Source organism: Aspergillus brasiliensis (assembly GCF_001889945.1).
Source record: "Aspergillus brasiliensis CBS 101740 unplaced genomic scaffold ASPBRscaffold_10, whole genome shotgun sequence".
NCBI lineage: Eukaryota > Fungi > Ascomycota > Eurotiomycetes > Eurotiales > Aspergillaceae > Aspergillus > Aspergillus brasiliensis.
In genome coordinates, this window is record NW_027137451.1 from 1194053 (window position 1) to 1219439 (window position 25387).

Here is a 25387-nt window from a genome sequence, read left to right on the forward strand (position 1 = left end):
CGCTGGGCCAAATGTCGTTGGGGAAGTTCCTCGAAGCATAGCGGACATTTACCTAGAAAATAACTTAGACCAGCAAATTGAGCAATAAGGGGACTGTCATCACCGTCTCTGTCATTCAATTAGACTACCAGACATCCTCCAATCCTTATATGGATGGTCTAGTCTGCAAACCGAGCAAACACATCACGTGCTCACGTGTGGCGTTCCGTCACGTCTCCCTCACTCACCGCCTACAAAAGAAGCAACCGCCATGAAGACTGTCTTATCTGAACGCCCCCACAGCCTGCTGGACTTGTCCGCCATAGCGCCCAGCATGGGCTCGCGCCTGCACGAGAACTCCAGCGCGGTGCGCAAGCGCATCCAGAATCACAACTTCGACAATGAAGCCGGTGAGGAATACGAGGCATCTGCCTTTGGGGGGTTCAGCGATTACATGCGCCGGAAGAAGATCAAGCTACAGAATCGCGATGCCGAGATCCGCTCTACTGCGGCGGACTGCCCGCCCATCTTTCGCGGTGTGGTGGCGCACGTCAATGGCTACACCCAACCCTCACTGCAGGACCTGCATCGCCTCATCGTGAGCCACGGCGGGGGATTTCTTCAGTACCTGAATGGCAAAACAGATGCGACTCACATCATTGCCAGTGCCTTGACCCCCAAGAAGCGCGAAGAGTTTCGTCGCTATCGGATCGTCAAGCCGGCATGGGTTGTCGAGAGCGTCAAGGCCGGTCGCATGCTGCCGTGGGACTCGTTTCGCGTCGTTGACGAGGGTCAGTCCCAGAAGGTACTCAGGTTCGATGATGGCCGTATGGTCAGTCAGATGAACAGTCCGCGAGCTGGCTATCGCGAGCAAACTGATACCAGCTGGTATACGACCCAACTGCAAGAGGCGTCATCATCTGTTGGGAAGATAGACGAACAACGATCACCGCCTCCACCCTCGGAGATGCCTAACAAAGAGGATCCAGGGCCCGGTGACGGGTCTCAGTCGGACTATAGCCAGTTTCCAAGTTTTGCCTCTCTGGATGAGATAAGCAAGACTCCTAAGATGTCGTCTCCGCGGGAAGAAGTTCGAGCGGAAACACCGGATAGACAGTCACCACTGGAGCATGAAGATACTGATACTGAGTTACACAATCAAGATGACCAACCCGAGGTGCCTTCAGCGGCACTCCCATTATTGCGGGAGTCCATCCCAGCGAAGCCAGAAATGACTTCGGAGGAGTACAACGCGCAGCTACTGTCCGATCCACATATGAGGAATTCTAGTGTTGCAAATCCTCAATTTATCCAACAATTTTACAGTGAATCGCGGTTACATCACCTGTCAACATGGAAGGCAGATCTCAAAGCCCAGTTGCAGTCTGCAGCTAAGGAAAAGCTTCAGTCACAACTAAAACGCAAGAAGCCAGCCCCCGGGGCCCGGAGGTACATCATGCATGTAGATTTCGATTGCTTCTTTGCCGCCGTGTCAACCTTGAAGCGCCCAGAGCTGCAGGGGAAGCCGGTCGCGGTGGCGCACGGCACTGGCTCGGGTTCGGAGATCGCGAGTTGCAACTATGAGGCCCGAGCACATGGGATTAAGAACGGCATGTGGATGAAGGGGGCGCTGCAGACTTGTCCAGAGTTGAAGGTGGTGCCCTATGATTTTCCGGCCTACGAAGAGGCCAGCCGGAAGTTCTACAGCGCCATTCTTTCCGTGGATGGGATCGTTCAGAGCGTCAGCATTGACGAGGCCCTAGTGGATATCACTACCCAATGTCTGGAAGCGGGAGGCTCGGATGGGAGGGGCATCTCGGAGGGGTCACTCTATAGGGAACAGGCCAGGGCGGATGAAATTGCAGACGACTTACGGGCCACTGTAAAGAAAGAGACAGGATGCGCTGTTTCTGTGGGCATTGGAGGTAATATTCTTTTAGCCAAGGTCGCCCTACGGAAAGCAAAGCCGGCAGGTCAATTTCAGCTGAAACCCGACGCGGTACTTGACTTCATTGGAGACTTAACGGTCCAGGATCTTCCCGGGGTCGGCTACAGCCTGGGCACAAAACTGGAGGAATTGGGGGTCAAGTTTGTCAAGGATGTTCGAGAAATAACCCGCGAAAGACTCACTACCAGCCTCGGGCCTAAGACTGGAGTCAAGATCTGGGAATACGCCCGGGGAATCGATCGGACCGAAGTCGGCAATGAAGTTCTCAGAAAGTCGGTATCAGCCGAAGTCAACTGGGGTATTCGTTTCGTGAACCAGACCCAGGCTGAGGACTTTGTGCGGTCCTTGTGTCAGGAACTGCATCGCAGATTAGTCGAGAACCTCGTTAAAGGCCAACAATTGACTCTCAAGGTCATGCGGAGAGCACTTGACGCGCCGTTGGAGCCAGTGAAACATCTGGGTCATGGCAAGTGTGATGTTTTCAACAAGAGTGTCGTCCTCGGCGTGGCCACAGATGCAGCCGATATTCTGGGGAAAGAGGCAGTTGCCATGCTACGAAGCCTGAGTATATCACCGGGAGATTTGCGAGGGCTGGGCGTTCAGATGACCAAACTCCAGCATCTCCAGGCGGGCTCTCCCTCGAAAACGGGCCAACGACAGCTCAATTTTAAAGCATCTCCGGTCAAAGCATCTCCGGTCCGCAAAAGCATTGAACGTCACGATCCCGATATCCTAGACAGTCCCCAGAAAGGGGAGACTGAATCAGTGAAGCCCGTTCCTTCATTCAGTGAGAGTGGCCGGCCGCTCAATGTTTCAGGAACTCAATTCATCTTGCCGTCACAGACCGATCCGAAAGTCGTAGCTGAGCTTCCGAACGATATCCGGTCTCGGCTTATTGCCCAGGCCAGACCTCGAGAGGAGTCACGCTCCGAGTCCCCGTGCCCTACAGGTCGTCCCCGGGCCGCGCCTGCAGAACTTCCACCCCAGTCGGAGCTCGACCCGGAGACACTGGCCGCCTTGCCAGAGGATGTGCGCGCGGAGATTTTAGGCTACTATAGCCGGCCATCCATGAGTCCCGGTCCGCAACCATCACCGTCGCCAGCTGCTCCCTTGCCACCGTCCCGACCCTCCTCCGCCGGCGGTCTTATGATGCGGAAGCCCACCAGTCCCCCGAAGAAGCGACGAGGGCGACCCAGCACCAAGTCAGTAGGCAATCCGGCCCTCACACAGGCTCGGTTCGTCTTTCCTAGAGCCACAGCTTCATCCTCAGCAACTGTTGAACGTCAGTCACCTGCAGCCGAGCAAACGGATGTCTCGGCGGACTTTCTCGCCGCGCTCCCGGAGGACATACGCCGCGAGGTGCTGCAAGAACAACAACGCGCGAAGATGCTACAGCGACCAGCCGTCAACCCTGCCTCGGTGCGGCCCGCTTCACCATTAACAGACCCAACTGCAGTCCCGACTACAGACCCGCCTGCAGCGCCGGAAAAACGACTCGTCCTGCCGCCACTGCCAGAGAGACCGACCTTTACCTCTCAAAGGCTCACCAGCATATCTGACCTGCGGGATGCGATGAGCTCCTGGCATGAGGCGTTCAGCGAGGGGCCCTTTGAAGAAGATGTTCACTCACTGGGCCGGTATTTGAAGCGGGTGATCGTGGATGAGAAGGATCTGGATAAGGCGACGTCTGTTCTTTCATGGCTTGCGTGGCTGATCGACGACGAGCAGAATGCGAATGCGTCGGATGCATTCAAGACGCCAGACCCGAGTGGCCGGACGGGTAGCAGTTCACAGACCGCGGTGACATGGGAGGCTGCGATGAAGAGTCTGCGGACGAGTGTTGACGAGGGGTGTGCGGAGCGAGGGATACCTCCTGTCGAAGTGTAAATATTGCAGTGCTTCCGAGTACAATGATTGCATCCTCATGAATGGTGTGCTGGTATAAGGGTTCGAGATGGATAGTGCACAGCAGGATCTGATAAGCACATTGGATAATCAAAATATCTGACAAAATCCAGTCTAGTGTCATATTAATTAGGATGCCACTTATATTCAAGATTCTACCTTGTAAATCTACAACCCAATACAAACTACCAACAAAACCCATGAACCCTCTCATCTCAGTCTCGTCACACACATCAACTCAAACTAGTCCACCCCCCATCCTTGCATGCAACCACCCCCCATATCTATAAAACACCACCGGCGCGGGCAAAAACCCCAGTGCCAAAAACCCCAACAGAGTATTCCCCCACCCATACCCCAAACTCGTATACATCGCCGGCCCCGCCAACGGCAAAAACGTACTGCAAATGAACCGCAACACATTATTAGCAGCCAAGGCCGAGGCTGACGCACTTGACCCGAATAGATCGATGAGGTATAGTTGTGCGGGCATCTACAGAAATCAATGTCAATAATCAGTAATCAATAATCTAGACAGATCAAAGAAGTAAGGAAGAAAGGAGGAAGAGGATATACCATAACAAAAAACGACCCAATACCAATAACACTCGTCCCGATAATCGGCACAATCCAATGTACTTTATAGTACACCGTCCAACCGTAGATGAATAACCCGATGGCCACGCACGGGGCGAAGTATATCATTGGGAGGAGGCGGTATTCTGCTCTATGAATCCTGTCTTCTTTTGATCTGGAATGATGTGCTGTTAAGCGCTCCCCCAACGGCTTCGCGATAAACATGCAGGTTACTAGCGATACGCCGAGTCCGAGGTACACTAGTCCTGATGTGGCGGTGGTGAAACCGTATTGTGTTTCGAAGACATCCGTGAAGGTCGTGAAGAGGAGGTACATTGTGCCGAAGATGAGGGCCATATAGATGGAGATGATGAGGAGGATGGGGGAGTGCAGGAGGAGGTGGGTGGGGCGGGTTAGGGCTTGGAAGAGTTGGTGGGATAGTACTGGCTTTGAGGGTAGATTGGGGTTGAGGTTCCCTGTTTGCTTAAGCAGACGGGATGCTTTTCGTTCGAGGAGGATCTTGGGGTGGGTTTCGTGCATTATTAGGAGGGATGCAAGGCTGGTTGTGCCGCTGAAAATGGCCAGGAGGTAGAATGTCCAGCGCCAGTGTAGGTTGGATGCGACGAAGCCGCCGATCAAGGGGCCGAGGACCTGTATCAAGGTTAGTTCATGTGTATTGCAGGTCAGTGATGCATTTAGTGTGAAACAGAAGGGTAATACATACCGGTCCAGCCATAGGCCCTAAACTGTACAACGACATAGCGAGAGCGCGTTGCTGGATAGTGGTTACATCGGCAATGGTCCCTCCCCCTAAGGCCATGGGAGTTCCTCCCGCGCACCCTGAGATAAATCGACAGACCATAAAGGTAGCTATATTTTGGCTTAAAGCGTTCCCAATCACAAACGCTATGAAGAAGAGATTGGCGAGATGGTATATCGGAAGACGGCCATAGACTTCGCTCAGCGAGGACATGAACATCGGCCCCATTGCTAAGCCGAGGACGTAGAGGGTGACTGCGAGGGTGGATATGGTGGATGATTGGATATTGAAGTCGCGGAGAACTTCGTTGATGCCGGGGGCGCACATGGTTGGGCCCATGTTCCTGGAGAAATAGGGTTAATGTGGTCTTGTTAGTGGGGGTTGCACGTACATGACTAGCGATATGAGGGCTACCACGATGACATGTGCCCATCGCTTGTGTTCGGGCCAGTTGTGGGGATTTTCTGGGTCTTGGGGACCATCCCAGTCGATGATGTTGCTATCGTTTGGGTTGTCGTCAAGCTGCCCAGCCTCGATGGAGGTTGAGCTGGCGGTTGGTTCGGTTTCTTTGGTTGCCATGGTTGTTTGTAAGCTTGCGATGGATGTCATTTGAAAGACGATGTTTGTAGATCATTATTTATTTATGTGTCAGTGGGATAAAGATGAGCTGTATCCTATCTCCGTTCAACTGTTAGGATCGTATATGCGGTCTTCCTCCGCTTAGGGCCGGTTGGTACGCATCTCGGCTTGCCGCCGTATATACGGTCCGATCTCCGAACACGGCGGAGGACCGGGTTTTGTGCTATACGCAAGCTTCTTTCTGGGTCTCTTCAGCTTGATAAATATGGTGCACCTCTTAGTAGGGTATCTTCTCGGTTGGGTATCGTGTGTCAAAATTAGCAGGGCAGAATCAGTCATTAATCAATGGCCTTTCGCATCACTTTCTTAGCTCCATACATCTTGATCGAGCAACGGTCCCTCATCCTCAGGTAATAACGCAGCTATTATGCATACAATTAGTTGACTTGTCATACTTACGAGCAGGCATAAGAAGCCCGGTAATGCAAATTATAGTTCATACACGCTTACTTGCGCTTGTCTAGGCATACTATTCATGTAAGGATCGTGTAACAGTATTTGGAATGTGGTGGTATCATAATACTTCATTCAAAGACCACCGTAAAAACAAATCAACATTGGGGTATTATTATCATATCAATCTTCGCTTTCCTAAATCATTTCTCGTGCGCGTTGCTAAGACATGCGGTTACGGTGCTCTACTCTTACTCTTCCCTGAGAACAAAGCAGTCATTTGCTATGATTCCTTGGAATCGACGTTAAGTCTCAGCGATACATATGACACAGCCAGTCCTACTCATGGAGAACCACGTGACGAAGATTCAGTGGTGTACTCAGAATCAGACGCAGTTGACTGCTGTGCAAGATCTCCGATAGCGCTGATATCAAGATCTAACTCTGATTCTGTTTCTGAGTATTCCGGATCTGACGGATAGTCATCTTCGAAGTCATATTCTGACCCTGGAGGATATTTGGGAGTGTCTAACACTTGGGGTTTATTCATCGTCTGCTGATCTAAAGTGCTCAGTGGGTTTCTGGGGGTGGCAGGCAGGTTAGCATCACCAACGTTGGCGTGATTGGGCCTCCTTCGTTTCTCTGGTCGTTCTAAGCAGTCGTTGCTGTTTGCGATGGCAGCCACGGTTGAGTCAGGCGGCAGTGGTCGTTTGGCCAGATTGGGCACGGCCTGGCCCTCAGCTGGGGGAGCTGGGGCTGGTTCTGGTTTTGTCTCTGGGTATAGTCTGGACTTGTGCTTCCGTAGTTGTCTGAGCTTCTCCAGGGCGGCCTTTCGCCGTTTGCAGCCCTTGCTGTTAGCAGGATGTGGACCCTTGCAATTAAAGCAGCAAATATTTGTTGGTTTCGGGCAGTTTTTCTCGTAGTGATCGTACGCACAGTATAGGCAACGATTGTACAAAGAAGTGCACTGGCGTGTAGAGTGTCCAAACCTCTGGCACTTTGTGCATTGCTTAAACTGATGTTCTATAGCAAACCTTTTCACTCTCCTTGGAGTACTGTTATTCAAATAAAGGACCCCAGCCCTTAACAAGGCATTTGCATCTTCCGGCCGGTCAAAACTAACAATGAAGACGCTTTCGAACTTTGGGGTTTTCGGGGCCTCGCCTTTTTCCACCCACCCGACGTAGGGGATGCAGGCAGTAAACATATGTGGGTTGTGAAGCATAATCTGTTGCACAGCATCGCCGTTTGTCAGGCTGCGCTCGGAAAACCAGTCCCTCGGAACACCGTGCACCATGACAGACCAACGGCTATCGATAACACGACCCCAGTTGCCTTCCCTGAGGTCTGGTATCCACCTGTCACTGTAAGCTACGAGGATATCCGCGCCCTTGCGGCTCGATGTGTAGACGTCGACGTCGCCCGATGGAAGCATTTGGACGCGGGAGATGTGCACATTTAGCAGCGCATCCGAAACCGCATCCTCCACCTCACCAGTCACGGTTGAGGGATTAATATGCAGATAGGGCGGCGCGATCAGGTCCCAATGAACACGGACTCGTTTATCATTGTCGGGGTCGTCGATGGGCTCTTGTGTAGGCAAATTCGAATCGCTCGTGTCGGTCGCCGATGATTCAGACAATGATGGTGAGGACTGGTTAGGGATAACATCTGGGGTTGCGACTGAGGCTGTACCACTAGCAGGCAAAGTCTTCGTCTTCGCTTCCTGAACCGTATTCAGAGCTTTTACCCAATCTCGGTACAGATGTAGCGCTTCGTCGCATGCTTGCGCGCAGTTCATATGATCATCTAGCAGGACTGAAATCACTGTGTTCGCTGCTTTGGCGAACCCTTCCACTGCTGATGCTTGCAGATTCGACTGGGGTCTGTTCCTGGCGTGGGATTCCATGGCCTGGCAGTGAGCGATAAGTCGGCGTGCTGCCTCTAAGACATGTTGTCCCGATGTATTTGGAAGTACCGGCCATTTCTTGCGTGCCATTTTTATTGACTGGTCTTTGATGTGATGGCAGTCATGAGAAGTGTGTGATGACCGCGACGGGAGTAGAGAGCGACAAGGTAACAAGGAGAGAAAATGGTCTTAAGACGCGTTGAGGAAGGTACAAGTGACGCGTCAGGACTTTAAGAAAGGGATTTGCATAGTCCCCTAGTTGATTACTAGTGAATGACACTGCAGTCAGGGGCGCAGAGACCATGATTGGTGGGTCTCGTGCTAGGAGCTTATGAATGCTTCAACCGGCCTGATTGATAGTGAATAATAGATAGATCAGATCCAGATGTGATGAATCGTGTCACAACTTGACGGTCAGCAATATGGATTTCGGGTATCGGAGTTGTTCCGAATGGCTGATGGTAAAATAGACATCGTCTTGACTCTGTCCTATCAGCTTGTCACACCCTTAAATGGGCATACGATCGCGTTGTTGCGGATGATCATGATTCAAAGCATGCACTAAACCCGGTCGCTTCTTGGGGGATGGCCCGGCGCTAATGCTGTCAACACCAACTAACTAATCAACTTATTCTGGAGTAGTAGTTCACTACCTGACGTGTCACTTAGCCGCCGAGGCTTCATTCAAGAGAAACATTCATCTCATGAAGCTATTCATACATCCATTCCTACTACTCTATTCCCTGGGTTACCCAGGACTCCGATCAGGAACGTCTACTAAACAATCCCTACCACAGCATCCCTTCCAAAGGACCGTCTCCATAGGATTCCTACCAATAACCCTCTTTTACTCCATACAATGCATCCCACCGGATACCAGAGCTATGAAGTACGAATCCAGATCTTGACTCTCTGGGCATATGGCGTCTCTACGCAGGAGATCTCTACCAAGATGAATGTTCCCTTGCGTACCATCCAGGGAATCGTTAAGCGAGCGAAAGAGCGGGGATATAACCCACAGGCTGACTTTCGCATTCGGAGGGAATATGTAGAGGATGGCAAACGGTCTGGCCGTCCGAAGAATAGACTTCAACCGGAGGAACGCAGTGGACACGAAGATGTATCAGGAAACGATACAGACAATTGAAAGGATTAAAAGGTCGGAAGCGATTACTCTCAACTCTCCAGGTGTTTTGAATAGATTCATGCTTTCTTATCTGGCTTGTTAATCCCTCCACAATCATCACATCGCGTTGTCTTCCTCATCTACAGTAGAATCCTTCCAAATCACATCCGTAACGAGAGACGATAGGGTGATGTGATCTGAGGCGTAAGGGGTTGAGATCTTATTCTTCCTTGGGTTCAACAAGCTCCGCTAGATCATCTAGCTAAAAGCGTGGTGTTCTGTGCTTTCATACTGCCTTCTCCCTATGCCTACCTTGACGAGCTGATACATAATGATGAAGATAGTAGTACGGAGACATTATGAGTTATTAGCACGATAGGTGTTTTGGAATCTAGACGCTTACTATATTCCTCAACCTCTACAGAATCCGATCCCAAGTCCAACTGATACAGTCCTCTAATGCGTATAAAAGGCCATGTTGGACAGGGAGTGTTGGTGCTAGTGCAGTTGATGGCATACAAAACAGGAGCAAGAGCAGGTAGGAGTCACGGCCCGGAGAGCATTTGCAAGGAGGGTTCAGCGTGGCTTCCCAATACATTACCTTACGCAGTAGTGGTGCAGAATCACAGACACACACACACACTAGACTGTATTGACACAACAACCCTCAGCCGTTCAAATAGTGCGCTTTGTAGAGGTTGAAACTATATGCCATACATAAGGCATAGTGTTGGCCGGCTCTCCAACGAGTAGTCTCGGTGGCGCAATTGGTAAGCTTGCCCTTTATGAAAACAACACCCAATGACTCCGTTACTAATTCAGCATTACAGGTTAGCGCGTACGACTGTTAATCGTGAGGTTGAGAGTTCGATCCTCTCCCGGGACGCTTCTTTTTTTTTTTTTCTTTTTCTTTTTCCTCTTCACTCTTCCTTCCCGCTTCTTCTCCACCGGCACTTCATATTCGGGGTTAATCCGTGGTATTATACTTTTAGGTTGCTATATTAGTGCTGTGGCGTACAATAGCTTGCCAAAGCCGTCACTGGTGGACTAGTTAGTTGAGGCCATTTCGCCCACGATTACCCGAAGTTGCACCATTCTTCTGTATTCCTGATTGTTGGGTTGGGAATCCCCGAGTCAGCCACAACCGCCCCTGGTGCCCCTTAAAGGCTGGCAGTTCGACTGGAGGTGAAACATCTTATGCCTGATAGTAAGACATACGATGCAAAAGCATTCCCTTCTGGATTGTTGTCAGTACTCAGTAGTAGTGGTAGTTATACGGAGTATTATGTGAGTGTAAGATCTATTGCTGCTGACCCACAATATATACTTCGCATCCTCATCCAACAAGTGGAAAATTGCAGGAGGCATCAACATCCATTTTGAAACAAAAAGCAATCCTGCTCCTGCCTTCGTTACAGCTACTACTCCGGAATAAGTAGTACTATTACCATCTCGGTCATAAACCACCTGCTTCGAGTCAATCTGGCTCCAGCGCAAAGTATAATCCTGCAATGAGCAGACCACCTGACCAGAACACCAACCTTTCGACTGGACTTTCGAGTGCTCCTTTCTAGTAGATGACTCTCCTCGGATCATGGCCCCCACCGTTTGCTTATCACGGCTCATGGGGCTGACTCGGTGGTCAAGGATCCTCGACAGCCTGATGAACGGATGGTCCGGTGAAAGTCAGAAACTATCAGGATTCCGACGGTCCAGCGCGTAAATCCGGGCGTTAATGTTGACCGCAAGGGGCCAAGTCAGTGATTGCACCACACGAACTCTATCCCCATCATCACCGCGCTGCAGCATTCACCACATCCCTTTGCTTTCATCACATGTCAGTCTGTCTGCCAAAGAAGCCGACCGGAGACCGTCGTCCATCCGACCAGCCGATAAAGCTGCAGATGGTGCTAGATAGCATGCAAGTCTGCGGTCGATACCTTGTGCTGTCTAGTACGTGCAGTTGCAGGATCCACGCACCGGTGCGATCATGCATCAGGCTAGCCTTGTCATCTGTCTGACAGTCTGACTACCGACGCTCCTGCAGGCACACTAGTCCACTCAGCCGAAATCACCGCCCACTTCTTCACCCGCAACTAAGCTTTTAACCTCCTTTTTGTACCTCCTTCTCTGGTTAAGCCTAGTTTAATATATACCCTCTAGTTTGATTGGCGGAAAGCAGACGGATCACTAAATGGCCCCCCGCTCTTCAGAGCCCAACTCAGCCAGGCGCAGGTGGGTTTACTTCTAGAAACGCTGCGGATCGTGGAATTGTACGGCCACTTTTGTCCGGCACACGCGGCCTAGCGCATGGCGGCACTCTGCAAATGGGTTGCCTCTTCCTGCGTGACGGAGAGCCAGAGGGCCATTGGTTTGTAGCCCCTTGCATGCCAACATGCCAAAGCGAATTCTTCGACGACCATGGCACGCCTTGGATCAGGCACGCCTGCTGATTGGCGAGCTGTAGAGCACCTGGGGGCTAAATCCTGTGTTTGCTTTTTGCAGCGCCAGGAGCGTTAGTCACAATTGCTTTTGTTCGTGATGTCTCCTATCACCGGTCGGTTCACCGAGTCGTGATTGATTAATTCATTTCGAATCCTCTCCCGACACCTCGGTGGCAGCTATGGGCCGTTGACAGCCGTCAAATCCCCGCTTCATCTGATCTATAAAGAGGGCGACGCCACCGTTGGTGAAGCCTGAGGAAACTCGCAGATCGTGCCTTCAAGAGTGTCCTGTGCTGTATTGCCTGGCTCCAAAGATGTTCTTTCGCAGGGAATGGGGGGCTCTCGCAGCCCTATCAGTGCTGGCCCATGCTGCTCCCACTCCTGCTCCGATGGAACGGAGAGGTAAGCTGCTCTCACTTATCCCTCTAAGGAGCACCCACTAATACGCTCAGACATCTCGTCTACTCTATTGGACAAGATCGATCTCTTTGCCCAATACAGCGCAGCAGCGTACTGCTCCTCCAACATCGAGTCCACCGGCACGACTCTGACCTGCGATGTCGGCAACTGTCCTCTCGTTGAGGCCGCCGGTGCCACCACCATCGATGAGTTTGACGAGTAAGCCAACCCCCATCTTCTATATGTCTACGTCCCACTTACAGTCCCCTAGCAGCAGCGACTACGGCGACCCGACTGGGTTCATCGCCGTTGACTCGACAAATGAGTACATCGTGCTGTCGTTCCGGGGTAGTTCCGATCTCGAGAACTGGATTGCCGATTTAGATTTCGGCCTCACCTCCGTGAGCGACATCTGCGACGGCTGTGAGATGCACAAGGGCTTCTACGAGGCCTGGGAAGTCATCGCCGACTCCATCACATCCAAGGTGGAGGCCGCCGTCTCCAGCTATCCGGACTATACGCTGGTGTTCACGGGACACAGCTATGGCGCTGCCTTGGCTGCGGTTGCGGCCACAGTGCTCCGGAATGCCGGATACACGCTTGATCTGGTACTACCATAGCTCTCTGATTCTCTATAAGAATAATTTTCTGACAAATATACAGTACAACTTCGGCCAGCCCCGTATCGGCAATCTGGCTCTCGCCGACTACATCACCGATCAAGACAAGGGCAGCAACTACCGCGTCACGCACACCGACGACATCGTGCCCAAGCTGCCTCCGGAGCTGCTGGGCTACCACCACTTTAGCCCGGAGTATTGGATCACCAGTGGTAATGATGTGACGGTGACTACATCGGATGTGGAGGAGATTGTGGGAGTGGATTCCACGGCCGGCAATGATGGGACGTCGGGAGACAGCACGACTGCTCATCGGTGGTATACCATTTACATTAGTGAATGTTCGTAGAGCATTGGTGCAGTGAGATTATATAGTTACTTGGACTGAATTGTATATAGTCTCAACGGGGAAGTACATAAGATGGACAGATCATAACACTACTGGTTGGAAGCACCTACTAACTTGTTCACTTTTCAAGTGTAATTGACTCGCTACGGTTAAATGTGTCTTGACCTAAAGACACGGAGGTCAGAGTACTGCAAGTACTGCAGTAATATTCCCGATAAATCCCCGACCCGTCCCTCCACTTCACCTCTAGATCGTGCATCCTTAAAGTCAAAATAGACTGACCTGCCCCCCCCCCCCCAACTGATTATTTCAAGAACTAACTGACCGGGAACTCTCTTCAAAGATCATCCCACAAGCATCCGACGGAATGAAATTATATAACATCAATCACCACAAGGAATGGCGTTATTCATATAACTACGGAATAAATCATTCCTTCGAATCACGCACGGGACTATCTACATCTATACTAGTAGATTCTCCCACGGGCTGGTATAATCGCTGGATGTGAAGATGACACTTTCCCTAGTGTGGCCCAAAAGAAAGCTTGGTTTTGAAACAGTAGAGGGTCCTACAGCTTCGTTTAATTGTCTTTCTTTCTTTCCTTTTTTTTTTTCCCCCTAAAGTACTGGGCTATTTCGATCTACTTGATTACACATATTGGCTCGCAAAACTGCAGAGTCCATCGTGTGCCTTTTTCTGGACCTATAAGTGGATCTAGTCATAACTATGTAGAGCATCTCCAAGTCATTATTAGACTACTATATAGTTTAAGGAATTTCAGTCTTTAGTGAAAGTTCCATTCCCGTATTAATGGACGACGTATCGAATCAGCTTGTCGAGAGCTATCAAAATAGCTTGAATATGTTGATCACTTTTCCTCTCCGAAACCAAAAAATAAAAATAAATAAAAATAAAGATAGAAATAAAAAATAAATAAAAAAATAAATAAAAAATAAATAAAAAAAAAAGTCCTAAGCCAGTAGCTGAGTCAACAACCTGTCAATTCTGCTAGAGCTCAACCCTTCAATCTTCACATTTACGATCCCTTGACTGTCACACTGGCTAATAAGACTTAAGCCTCCCATACTATTTGCTGGCGGAGCTGAAATGGCTTATTTTTTACTTACCAACTAAAGGATGCAGCTCAGTGAACTTCGATGGTTCGACACCAAACTTAAGTCGAGGATCAGTGGATGAAGGGGTCAAAACATCCTCGGCTGTGCCATCGCACCAAAATTCGACCGAGACTTCACAAGGGTTTTCGAAGGCCATAGTTTTCCACCTAGCTTTTCCCGCAGAGACCGTAACACCTACTCTCAAAAGATTAGTATATATTAGTGTGAGCAGCTTGCTAATAGTCTCTGACCGTCTTCGGCATACACAGATACCTCTCCACTCATGAAAGGCGCGATATCACTGTCAAACTTCACTCTGTCTCCTTGAGCCAATTCTAGGGTCCCTTCGTACAAGGGAAACGCCCATTCATTGATGATGGTAAGTTTTGTGGCACTGGATGATGACATTGTGTGAATTTGTTTTGTATGTATAAGAGGAGTGAATGAACTAGGACTTGGTATCGAGGCGGTGGTGGTGGTTTACATTGTATCATGAGAGAACATTGCTACCCTTTATATAGATCGATCCTGTGTGAAATTCTGCCATTTTGGAACCTACAAGGAACATCATCATCGTATTACCATTCATTGTATGACATAACGACAATTCTAAAGCGCGTCATATTCCTACCAGTTGTCAGAAATATCATTGGACCCCCTGACAGTACTAACTTTTCATTATAATAGAAATCAACGCGTAATATATCACTCATGGGAAATACGGATCGTAACTCGAATGAGATGGCTAGAAGGTTCGATGAAGCTAGGTGATGAATTACTGCTGCAAGCGGCATGGATGTATGAAAGCTAAGCAGACTAGTGTGATGCAATAGAAACCTACTTGCTTTACGGACCAGTAGTTCCTACAGATGAGTGCTAGGGTCAAGATCTGTAAAGTTGCCTGAATTCCTAAATCATTAGTACTCTCTAGGACCGGTCGCCCAAGTCAGGCAGGGTTCATAGAAATGATGCAGCAGGTGCTTTCAGCAATAAAGCTGAAAGCAGGAAGTAAAAAATATGAAGTTATATAGAATTCTGGATAACTAAAACTAGAATACACAATGGGGTATTTTCAACAGTCGTATCTTTTGGCCACCTTTGCCACCGCAATCTTGCTTGAGAGGTTTGTTCTAGCAGAACAATCAGATTCATCTGTCAACCAAGTAAAATTCTTTTATTAGCAGCACCCTCGTATTATCAGCTCGTATAATTTATTCCAGCTGTTTGCGGTAGTTCATATTTAGCTCCATTTTTATATAACTTCCTAGCTAACCTATCCTCGTCAAGGAAATCCCAATTAGAGTTGACCCAAAACTATTGACTTTACTGGTTACACATTTCTCACAATGGATTCTTAACATAAATCAGAAGATCATGATTGAAAGTGTCTCCTGCCAGTCGTACTTTAATCGAAGCTAAATTCAAACATCTTTTCTGCTTCCATAATTCAGTACCCGAAACCAAATATCCATAGATTCAATAACACTGGTAACTTCCCCATCTCTTTTCAGATCCTTCGAACCACTTCTCGTCTTCAGTGTGAGTACAGCAGTCTGTTAGGTTGAGAGAGATCTAGATCGGCGCCGCAAACGATGGAAGGCCATGTCCTGGTCATGTGTCACGGTGTGAATACGAAACATTAAATGGGGCGAAGAGGTCTGGATCTGTGCCGCAAACGGAAACATGGCGACGGATGTCCTAGCTAGTTAACAAAACTAGATAGGAAAGGAAGCAGATGCCGATAAATGCTATTAGTGACAGTTGGTACACTGAGCGTTATTACCTGAGTAGTAGTTCGGATAGAGCAATTATTGGGTATATAGACCGCGAATAAAAGGATGTTCTTGACATACGATGTAAGTGTGATACAGAAAAGTAGTGCTGGTGCACACTTCCAGTAATATTCATACACTAGAATAATATGGGTTATTATCAACTGCTCTGGTATGAGTTTATTTAGGTTACGTCTTATTATAAACGAATACTAATGAGGAGACAGCGGAAATTATCTGTATGGCAACACTAAGTAGTGTCCGACCAAATAAACTTAGCTGGGCTGAGCTTAGCCTAATCCAAAGCGGAGTTTGATTGAGATTAGCATCACGGTGCCACGGGCCCCTCAAAGTCTCAATATCTTTTTGACAGATAGTTTGTTCCCCACCCAGAGAACTTGATGTGATTGTTGGATTTCTGTAAGAGTGACTGGGTCGGGGTTATTTTTTCCTTGACACGTGACAGACAGACGGAGGGGGGATTCTGCGACCGGAGGAATGTACCTAAAGGGAATGGAAAGGCAATGTCCGGGATATCCGACGGGGATCTGCGCTTTCTTTGGGGAGATAAGTTAACTCATGGCTTGTTATTCTTCTGTTCTCCCGGGTTATGTATGGGTCCACATGATTCTGCCCTACAGAGAAGCTACCTCGATGGGTTTATGGTGGGTGCAGTTAGTTCGGAGTATGTTGATCCGCTGAGGTCATCAACTATATATTAACTAAATAGTTAACTAACTAGTTAGTTACGTAGTGAGTGTGATAATCTTGATAAGGTAGAGAGAGAGAGGCACTAACTAGTAGTAGAAAAAATCAAGTTAAGTGCTGTCTCATTTACTACTCCCTATTATCTATTTACGCTTCCTGTCTAGGCTCAGAGGACTTTGCGTTCAAAACAACTAGTACTCGTACCGATATAACAGTGTCTTTCTAACTAACACCCGGGTAACATATATATGATGCGGATATATGCAGAGATCTTGCTCGTGAATCGACACTTCCTGTTAGTATCTTCTTTCCTATCTAGTCGTGCCTTGTCTTGCCAGCTTCTAATCTCATAGCATGGCAAAACGTATCCTCGGCGTGTAGGCTCTTTATACGCTGAATGAAATTGGGTCCGTCCCTGCTAGGTTCCGCTGGACCGAGCAATTCTATTAACTGGCGTGTACTTCATGAAGGTTATTTCAGGAAGACTCCTGTGATTTTCAACATCTGAATCCTGCGAAACGCAGTGCGGGCTGGGTGTCTACACAGTGCGCCACAAATACAGTATTGAACATTAGTATGAACGGCCAATACCTCGATTCACATATTGTATTCTCTCTGACAGTCTGCAGCACCAACACTCGATAGCTACCATCAACCCAGTATCACCTAATCCAAACAAGCATACGTCCCCAACTCCAGATCATCCGTGACCAACTCATCCGCCAACGCCAACCCCCCACAAACCACACCCCTCAAGAACGCCTTCGCCACAACATCCGCCCCCTCCGCACTCGTATGCGTATGATCATTCGGGAAAAACGCATCCACCGTATCCGCGCCCAAGGCCTCATACACCTGATCCACATACGCAAAGTGATCCACGTAGGACGTGCCCGCCGTGTCGGCCGCGATCTCCGCATACCCGACGAACCGCGGCGGGTCGTCGACAAAGGTGCCCGTTTCCCAGGGATTATTGGGCGTCTGGGAGGAGATGATGACGGTGGCGCCGATCTTCTGGAACGTGTTGGCGGCGTTTTCGAGGTACGCGGGGAAAGTGAGGATGGTTTCGTTGACGCCGTCGTATTCGGAGTAGCAGACTTCGGAGCCCGTGCCGGAACAGTCCGTGCGGCCGTTGTCAGTGCTGAGGGAGCCGCCGTCGTTGTGCCCGAATTCGATGATCACGTAGTCGCCGGATTGTAGCGTGCTGGCGATGTCGTCGAAGCGGCCTTCGCGCGTGTAGGACCGTGCGCTGCGTCCGGCGACGGCGTCGTTGGAGACGGTGATCCCTGATGAGGTGCTGAGGTATTGGGCGACGTAGTCGCCCCAGCCTATGGAAGTTAGTGGATGGGAATGGGTGATGGATAGTAGAGGGAGGTACCTGCTGTGCTGGAGCCACCTCCGCCGGTGGCCATGGTGGAGTCCCCCGCCAGGTAGATGGTTGTGGCGAGGGAGGCAGGGAGGAAGGTTACGACGGAGGAGAGGGTGGTGACCTTCATTGTGGTTGGATGTCTCGGTGGTGATTGAGTTCGTTGGAAGACCACACAGCTTGCAGAGGTAGGTTCATATGAAGCCCAGCTCTTGATGAGCGCTTACATCCATACGTGGAAAAAAGTGCAACATCGGGACTTGATGCACCGAGATTCGTCCGATACAACACGTCTCTCGCATCAAGAGAAGCGGAGCTGAGGTGGAATGTCCGTGATCTGCAGGGACGAGATCGACATGAACGGAGAGATGGATGCATCTTCAGGAAGCGGAGATGGTGAGGGGAAAGTGGTCAGCTGGGATCTCCCCGCATCTGACATGCAGCAAAATCGCATCACAACTTGTCCACACATATTGTCTGCATCTGTGGTTCCGTAGGGAAATTTCCCAGTTCGGAGAATTCGTCAGAATGCCATGCGGTTAGACCGTTGGGCAAATATCCTCGTAAGAGGGTCCTATGCAGGTTGACATCATGCGTTGGCAAAAAGCCATGGGGACAAATCAGTGAGGAAGAAAGTTCTCATTAAGGTATAGAATCACGCAACACCACACTATGCCATCAACACGCCAGCTCCTTGTCTATCGATGGTAACGGGTTATCCCACTTCACAGCTCCCACGAACGGCTCCGTCGCAGGGGCATATCCCAGCACCGGCCACTGCTTTGCCGCGCGCGCTCCTAAATGACCAATCAGCAGTCCTTCCACCCACTGCCACGACATGATGTACCGCGCTGCCAGGTAGTACAACGTATTGGCCCAGGCGTGCAGCCGCGTTGTCTGCGCTGACTGCGCCGCATCTGCACGAACTGGCTTGGCGCGCTCTTTTGTATATTCGTCGAATATCTGTCCGAGCGTGGCGGTGTCTAATGAGTTATTCGCTGCGCTCTGTAGCGCCTTGTGCAGCCCATTGCAGAGCACCACCACATCCCTGATGCCGTTATTCAGTCCCAGCCCAGCATTGGGGGTGTATTTGTGGCATGCGTCCCCCGCGAGAACAATGCGTCCCCACCCCCAGTGCTGGAGAATGCCTTCTTCCAGATTGGCCATGCCCGCGGTGAACCGCTCGGCGTACACGTCCTTCACCCGCAGCGTCTCGGTGACAGGAAAGTCAGCGAACCGTGCCGCCATCGCCTCCATATCCTCCGTCGTATAGTCGACCCGATCGGAGGTGGGCTGTGGCAAGCGCTCATAGAGGAAGATCCACCCGCGCTCGCGCCCGGACAGATACATGACCGAATAATCCTTGCTGTGGGTTTCGGTGGCATGCCCGACCTCCGTCCGCCGGGGAAAGCTGCACCACATGCATTTGTACTCGGCTTTGAAGGGACTTTCCGCATCCCAGCTGCGTGTGGGGTCTGCGGCTAAGGCGAGTCGACGCATCAACTGTCGGGTTTTGCTGTGGACGCCGTCTGCGCCAAGGACCATGGACCCTTCGAACGAGGTCCCATCAGTGCAGGTGACTCGCACCCCGGCGTCGCTTGATTCGATGTCGCTGACTTTCTTATTGAGTAGATACTGCGTTTTTGCTTTCTCTGGAAGTAAGTCGTATAGGGTCTGAATGAGGTGTGCGCGGTGGAACGCGACAGGGGCCGTTCCGTGACTATTGATATCAGCATTTCGCCGACACTATTGAGCAGGTTGCCAGAGGACAACGGGGAGGCAGCACATACTTTCTCCGTAGGATTTGGAAGACATTGCCAGAATTGCGGAACTCCTGTCCCTCTCGCGTATAGGCCTGAACATGGCGCAGCTCTCCACCAATCTCTAGCAATTGAGTGAGCAGACCGAGCTGGTGCATTATGCGCAGAGAGGCAGGTCCCAGAACCAGGCTGGCGCCTTGATCGAGGACCACCGAGTCCCGGCGTTCGAGAACCACAAAGTCGATGCCTGCGCGGGCGAGCGCATGGGCTGCAGTGAGGCCGACCGGGCCACCACCCACGACGATGACCTTGAAAGGAGTATTGGACATGATAAAGGTAAAGGAAGGAATTCAAGGTTGGACTTGTTTCATGAAGAAGTTGCTAGGAACGTGGGTACCTGTGCAATCTTTATATGGTTTACAAGTGTGTCGGATCCGCTCTCGTCTAACCCGACCACTTGAAGAGACATGGCCACGAAATCACCGTCCGCTTGGCTGAGGAGATCGCAGCCGGCCCGCATAGGCACATGGGGAGCAGACAACCTCCGAGTGAAGCACGTTTAGCATGGCGCCATTTGGTGGGCCTTGAGGGGATAGCGATTCGGCGATTGGTCCGAGTCTATAGATCATCGCCGACGGGGCGGGCTTCGGAAAGAATCCATCTGCCTAGGCCGTTATGGGTGAAGTGGATACTGGCAGATTGACCGGCAACTCGGGAGTTGTACATCAAAAGTACCTGTTGCGGCAATTCGCCACATATTCTCGACTGAAGTCTCCGTGCCTGTTCTGAGGTGATATCGTAATGTGAGAATCTCCCACCAACACAGCAATCTGAATACGGGGTAGACGGACCATGAGAAGGGTCAGTTTCTGTCTAGAAAGTCAACGTTTGGAACGGGTCCGGGCCGCCAGGACGCTGGATGAGGATACTCTGGTTTGAGTTTCAGATTGGCTTTTCCCCAAAGCCCGCTGACTCATAGGAGATAACTGGTCTAGATCATTGGTTTCGTGGGCCCATTTACATGGGAGGAGAAGGAGGAGGAGGTGGTGGTGGTCAGTGGGGATGGGACAACTCGATTTTGTGCAAGAAGATGAAGCATAAAGCAAGCAGTATGGAGTACTTGGTTGATCCTGGCCGGTTCAGGTTAATAGGAGCAGCCCGCGCGGAAACCGGCTCATCGAGAGTCCGACCTTTAGTGAACTACTACTGGTTAGTCAGTTAGCAGTTAGCTTGACTCGGAGTCATGTTCAGGAACTTCTCTAAGAATCCCAATAGATAGTTTAGTATCTAGTATATCTATATATAGTATAGATACGTACCACATCGATTGAGATGCTGCAGTCTTGAAAAAGAAGGTATCTCTTGTGGGTGGCCCGTTCGGATGTCAGCTCGCTCCGCTTAGTCATGCCGAAGATTTCTGGACAGCCTGAGATGTCAGGCATCAATAACGTTGATCTAAAGTATGGACGACCATGTCAACTCGAGAGATCAGCCAGCTGTATACATAGATCATGCAGATTGAAGCTTCACTCAATAGCAGTATGACGGAATGCGCCGGCGTTGACGGCCAAGACACATCGAATCATGCAAGCTACCATCCTCAAGGAGTAAGTAACTGGCACCTTCCATTTGATATCAGAGAAGAGAGTTTGTTCCTTGTTCGAGTGCATATTGGAAATGTTTATATAAACACACACACGAACACTGTATAATTCCTGGTACGTATTGATGTTTTTATATTTATCTCATCCCATCCCATCTATCTTTACCCAGAATGTCACCCAGCATCAACTACACCGACCCCCTGACAGGAACCAACATCGACAACCTAATTGACCAGACCCTTCGCACCAAAGGCATACAGAGCACCCTCCGTCATGCTTCATACACGGTACCATACTTCCTCTCATCTTTATCTTACTAACTTCACATCGAACTCCCCCATCACTGGATGCTAACACACCAACCCAGATGAAAATATACGGCGTCAACTTCGACTCCACCCACTCACAGGCCAACCCCAACCACATAGACAACAACCCATACCAGCGGCTATTCATATCTATCAATGCAGCCTTGGCCCTTGCTAACCTAGACTCCTTCACAGAAGTGTTCTCCTTATGTGGAATCGATGACGAACACTGCAAGGGACCATTTCCCCCCTTCGAGCAGATCATGTCCGAGAACCGCTCGGCGGTCTATCATTTTCATGTGCGTGCTAATATCTCCCAGCGGTTGGTCATTGTTCCGGACTTGCTCTTGGATGGACTATTCCTGGAACAAAATATCGTTGACACGTCGATGCCGCAGCAGTAAGCTTGAAGAATGGGAACACATTTTTTTTTTCTTTTCCGCCTCGATTGTGATTGATGGCTACAGTGCAGCTAATGTATAGCCCGCCCGCCAACATCTTCTGCCAGGCTCTTACCTATCTCTCCGATAGTAGTAGTAGTGGGCCGTGTCGCTTGTGAGCGCGGTATACTACGAGCACATTGATTGCCTCTGCTCATGAGAGCAACGACTAATAATTGAGGATCAGTGTGTCTGTCGGTGAAAACAGCTTCAAATCATGCATTACTCCTTAATAAGATTAAATGAAAATATAAACCCTATTCATATATTATTTACACCCAACACAATCGTCACTAAACTGCGCTATATAGGTATCCAAACGCCCTCCACCTACAATATAACTGCAACGTCTGATTAAAGTAGTATACTGGCTAGATGGTATCGTGCAAAAGAAAAGCCGCTCATTAGTCGTGTCTCATAAGGCCGCCACCCGCTGCCCACGCTTACTCCATCCCCTCCAACGCCGCCTTGACCAGCCCGCGCCTTTCCACCCGCTGATAGTACTGGCTCACGTTCGGGTAGCGCTTGCCGGAGAGCAGGGCGGTCGACTGCGCAATCTCACGCAGAACGGGCCATAACGAGCAGTCGTCGATGCCGAACCCAGCGCCGTTCAGGTAGGGCTGTCCGCTCAAGGCCTGTTCCCACCGAGTCAGATCGAACTCGCCAGCTGCCTGGCGTTGCGAGTCGCGCCAGCGGGCCAGCAGATCATCGATGGCCGCCAGATGACTTCCTCCGCGTAGGGCTTCGAGCTCTGGTCGAACAAGCTCTGCGGCGTGCTGCGCGAAGTGGGTCAGAATGGTGACGTCACCGGCTATCTGGGTGCCGTCAGCGGCAATATAAAGCGGCCGCACGTCGTTGTCTGGGGCGCGCGCAGGCATTGACTCGGTTTTGTAGCGAATGCCATTCTCACTCAGGCACAGCCGCACCCGGAGATTAGCCACGGCATCCGGTGCGAGGAGGAGCTTGGTGGTACCCGCCGTGACAAAATTGACCACGTCGAACCCGCCGCCATACGTCTGCTCCCAATCAAACTCGGTCGCGTGGTTCTCTTCTCCAAACGCTCGAATGATGCGCTCCGTCTCGGTCGCATCGCCATGGATGACTGGCTGTGCTCGCTCCTGGGACTTGGACACTGCACCCTGGCCCCAGATCGTGTCGCCGGCGGGATTGAGGAACGTGCCAATGTGACGGAAGGTCAACGAGATGCGCTGCCCTTCATACGCACGCTCTTCCATCGTCTTCTCTGTGTCTGGCCGCTTGTCCGGCCGGATGCCGTGCAGCCACCGCCGATTCGTCTTCTCTCCAAGGATGAAGAGCGATTCGTGGGGCATGGGGATGCGTTGAGTCTGTCGGCCTGACTCCTCACCTTCGGAAGCGCCCTTGGTCCGGAGAATCATGACCCGCTGCGCGCCGAGACTGACATTGCAGATCGAGGAGCCTCGGACGATGTCAAGGGTCTTATCGGAATGCTCAGAGATTCGGTCTTGTCCGTCCCGGTAGAGCTGGATGAGCGCATGATTTAACGGGTGCCCGAGAATGCGCTCCACAATCGCACGGATCTTATTTACCGTGGCCGTGAAGGGTTGCAGCGGCGGCGACTCATCAGCCGGATGGCGATAGATAGGGATTGATCCGTCATCTAATGCTTTGCCTTGCACCGCCACTAAACGCGGCACCTGGCCGGACAGATGATACATCTTCTGCCATTGCACCTCCTCACGGATCTTTTCGAAGGCCTCAGATGGCAGGTCGAGATCATAGACGATGCGGGAATCTCCCTCTCCGATCACGTCGCCCGGGCGGTATACATCGGTTTTCTTGGGCTTGCCGCTGCGTCGCTTGTCGGAGCGAGCCGTAGACTCTGTCTTCGCATCTGGTCGTTTTGGACGTCGCACCCGAGCGCGAACCTTCTTATCCCCGGCTCCACCAGGCGTCGCTCCACGGGCTGACTCCCTATATCGAGCACGTGAACGAGTCAGGGAAGCTAGCTCCTGCAGATCTCCGTCCTCGTTGTCGGTAAAATCCGCCAGAATATCATCGATCCTGCGACGTCGGCCTCCGCTCGACGCCGATTCCGGGCTCTCCTCCTTCGTGGTTGGAGACGCGCTCGGCCTCACCTCCAGTTCGTCCAGGACACCCTCGATGCCAGCGGGAGTGGGTGATTGCAAGGGTCGCGGGCTACCTTTGCGCGCAATCTCGTCGGTCTCCTCCCAGTCCAGCTCTTCGAATAATTCCTGAGCGGTGATACCGTTGGCTCCGAAGATGTCAGCCATACGGCGCATGGCTTCTTCATGACGGGCAAAACTGCGAAACCCAAGACAGTCTTCGATAAGTGTGACCGTGAAACCATGTCGCACGGCATCCAGGGCTGTAGCGTAGACAGAGGTGTTGGACAGTGACCCACAGAGATAGATTTGCGTGATAAATCTCGTGCGGAAGTACAGAATTAGGCCTTGATCTTGCAGAGCAGAGTATTCAAACTTGTCCACCAACATATCCGACTCGGTGTCGATCGCAGCTAGAATTGGGGCCGGGAATTGCGCACCACTCGATTGGGGAATACAGCATTGCGGAGAGTCTGTGGAGAGAAAGGCTTCCTCGTCAACGGGACCGGCAGGATCGGCGATGGAAGGATCGGAGGGATCGAGGATATCTCCATCGGGGGTCTGTGTTCTCGTCTCTCGGTTCATGCGACCGAGCACAATGAGGTCCTGCGCGTCTGTCGGGCTGATCAAGGGCTGCCTTTCTTGGTAATGAGAACGCACCCATACGACCTCGCCATTGCGCCGAAAGGCGGTCGCGAGCTGAGGGAGAAGATCGAGGAAATCCGCGGTGTTGGAGACGGGCAACGCGCCGTTCGGTCGTACAAAGTCATTCTGGAAGTCAAGCAGAAGAAGGGCCTTTCCAGTGGCGACGGCGGGTAGGTTGGTGAATTGGGCAAAGAAACTCATCGTCTGCACATGGTCAGTCGGAGGCGGACAGGAGCGGGGAATTGATGCGGTGTGGACGGCAGACCGACTGAGGAGACAGTCGGGAGGCCGAGGACAGAGGGGATTAATCAAAGCACATGAGAGGAAGCAAGGAAGGATGATGAAGAAGGACGAGGGATAGAAGGATGCCGAGGCAGTAGCAGGAGAAGAGCTGAGGACGAAGTTGTGAAGCTGAAGATGTTGGGGAATCGGGGATTGTTTGGCCTGTTTGCCAAGGAGCCTCAGGCAGCGGGGCCCAAATGTTAATCTCGTGACTGCGGCTCGGAACCCTTTT

The 25387-nt window shown here is 51.0% G+C and overlaps 9 protein-coding genes and 1 pseudogene across 10 annotated transcripts; 5 read left to right on the top strand and 5 right to left on the bottom strand.

The window, feature by feature from the left end:
• The first annotated feature begins 281 nt into the window (after positions 1 to 281).
• Positions 282 to 3973, top strand: ASPBRDRAFT_46057 (putative DNA damage repair protein Mus42). Its single transcript, XM_067625542.1, has one exon. The coding sequence runs from the start codon at positions 314 to 316 to the stop codon at positions 3812 to 3814; it is 3501 nt and encodes a 1166-aa protein (XP_067476952.1). The 5' UTR covers positions 282 to 313; the 3' UTR covers positions 3815 to 3973.
• Positions 3974 to 4070: 97 nt separating this feature from the next.
• On the bottom strand, positions 4071 to 5747 carry ASPBRDRAFT_130844 (MFS transporter; the record flags this gene model as incomplete). Its single annotated transcript, XM_067618266.1, has 4 exons — positions 4071 to 4325; positions 4409 to 5059; positions 5133 to 5511; positions 5560 to 5747. 4 exons carry the CDS (start codon positions 5745 to 5747, stop codon positions 4071 to 4073), a joined length of 1473 nt encoding a protein of 490 aa, XP_067476953.1.
• Positions 5748 to 8799: 3052 nt separating this feature from the next.
• On the top strand, positions 8800 to 9330 carry ASPBRDRAFT_46060 (uncharacterized protein). The gene has a single exon (XM_067625543.1). It carries the CDS (start codon positions 8969 to 8971, stop codon positions 9254 to 9256), a length of 288 nt encoding a protein of 95 aa, XP_067476954.1. The 5' UTR covers positions 8800 to 8968; the 3' UTR covers positions 9257 to 9330.
• A 657-nt stretch (positions 9331 to 9987) lies between these two features.
• ASPBRDRAFT_t203 lies at positions 9988 to 10121 on the top strand (annotated as a pseudogene). The gene has a single exon. The product of its transcript is annotated as a tRNA-OTHER (tRNA).
• Positions 10122 to 10385: 264 nt separating this feature from the next.
• ASPBRDRAFT_285489 (uncharacterized protein) lies at positions 10386 to 11112 on the bottom strand. Its single transcript, XM_067622522.1, has one exon. It carries the CDS (start codon positions 10859 to 10861, stop codon positions 10484 to 10486), a length of 378 nt encoding a protein of 125 aa, XP_067476955.1. The 5' UTR covers positions 10862 to 11112; the 3' UTR covers positions 10386 to 10483.
• An 881-nt stretch (positions 11113 to 11993) lies between these two features.
• On the top strand, positions 11994 to 13047 carry ASPBRDRAFT_57332 (lipase family protein; the record flags this gene model as incomplete). Its single annotated transcript, XM_067627726.1, has 4 exons — positions 11994 to 12081; positions 12132 to 12297; positions 12350 to 12686; positions 12742 to 13047. 4 exons carry the CDS (start codon positions 11994 to 11996, stop codon positions 13045 to 13047), a joined length of 897 nt encoding a protein of 298 aa, XP_067476956.1.
• A 4264-nt stretch (positions 13048 to 17311) lies between these two features.
• On the bottom strand, positions 17312 to 18141 carry ASPBRDRAFT_130698 (rhamnogalacturonan acetylesterase RgaE; the record flags this gene model as incomplete). Its single annotated transcript, XM_067618251.1, has 2 exons — positions 17312 to 17973; positions 18024 to 18141. 2 exons carry the CDS (start codon positions 18139 to 18141, stop codon positions 17312 to 17314), a joined length of 780 nt encoding a protein of 259 aa, XP_067476957.1.
• A 548-nt stretch (positions 18142 to 18689) lies between these two features.
• ASPBRDRAFT_130966 (FAD-dependent oxidoreductase) lies at positions 18690 to 20100 on the bottom strand (the record flags this gene model as incomplete). The annotated part of the gene is made up of 2 exons (XM_067618280.1): positions 18690 to 19731; positions 19802 to 20100. 2 exons carry the CDS (start codon positions 20098 to 20100, stop codon positions 18690 to 18692), a joined length of 1341 nt encoding a protein of 446 aa, XP_067476958.1.
• A 1445-nt stretch (positions 20101 to 21545) lies between these two features.
• On the top strand, positions 21546 to 22087 carry ASPBRDRAFT_32527 (uncharacterized protein; the record flags this gene model as incomplete). The annotated part of the gene is made up of 2 exons (XM_067623029.1): positions 21546 to 21662; positions 21743 to 22087. 2 exons carry the CDS (start codon positions 21546 to 21548, stop codon positions 22085 to 22087), a joined length of 462 nt encoding a protein of 153 aa, XP_067476959.1.
• Positions 22088 to 22320: 233 nt separating this feature from the next.
• On the bottom strand, positions 22321 to 25303 carry ASPBRDRAFT_46066 (isochorismatase family protein family). The gene has a single exon (XM_067625544.1). The coding sequence runs from the start codon at positions 25072 to 25074 to the stop codon at positions 22567 to 22569; it is 2508 nt and encodes an 835-aa protein (XP_067476960.1). The 5' UTR covers positions 25075 to 25303; the 3' UTR covers positions 22321 to 22566.
• Positions 25304 to 25387: the final 84 nt, after the last annotated feature.

Bases quoted from the DNA above. Each gene is read 5' to 3' on its own strand.
- ASPBRDRAFT_46057 (XM_067625542.1), top strand. From the start codon at position 314: ATGGGCTCGCGCCTGCACGAGAACTCCAGCGCGGTGCGCAAGCGCATC.
- ASPBRDRAFT_46060 (XM_067625543.1), top strand. From the start codon at position 8,969: ATGCATCCCACCGGATACCAGAGCTATGAAGTACGAATCCAGATCTTG.
- ASPBRDRAFT_285489 (XM_067622522.1), bottom strand. From the start codon at position 10,861: ATGAGCCGTGATAAGCAAACGGTGGGGGCCATGATCCGAGGAGAGTCA.
- ASPBRDRAFT_46066 (XM_067625544.1), bottom strand. From the start codon at position 25,074: ATGAGTTTCTTTGCCCAATTCACCAACCTACCCGCCGTCGCCACTGGA.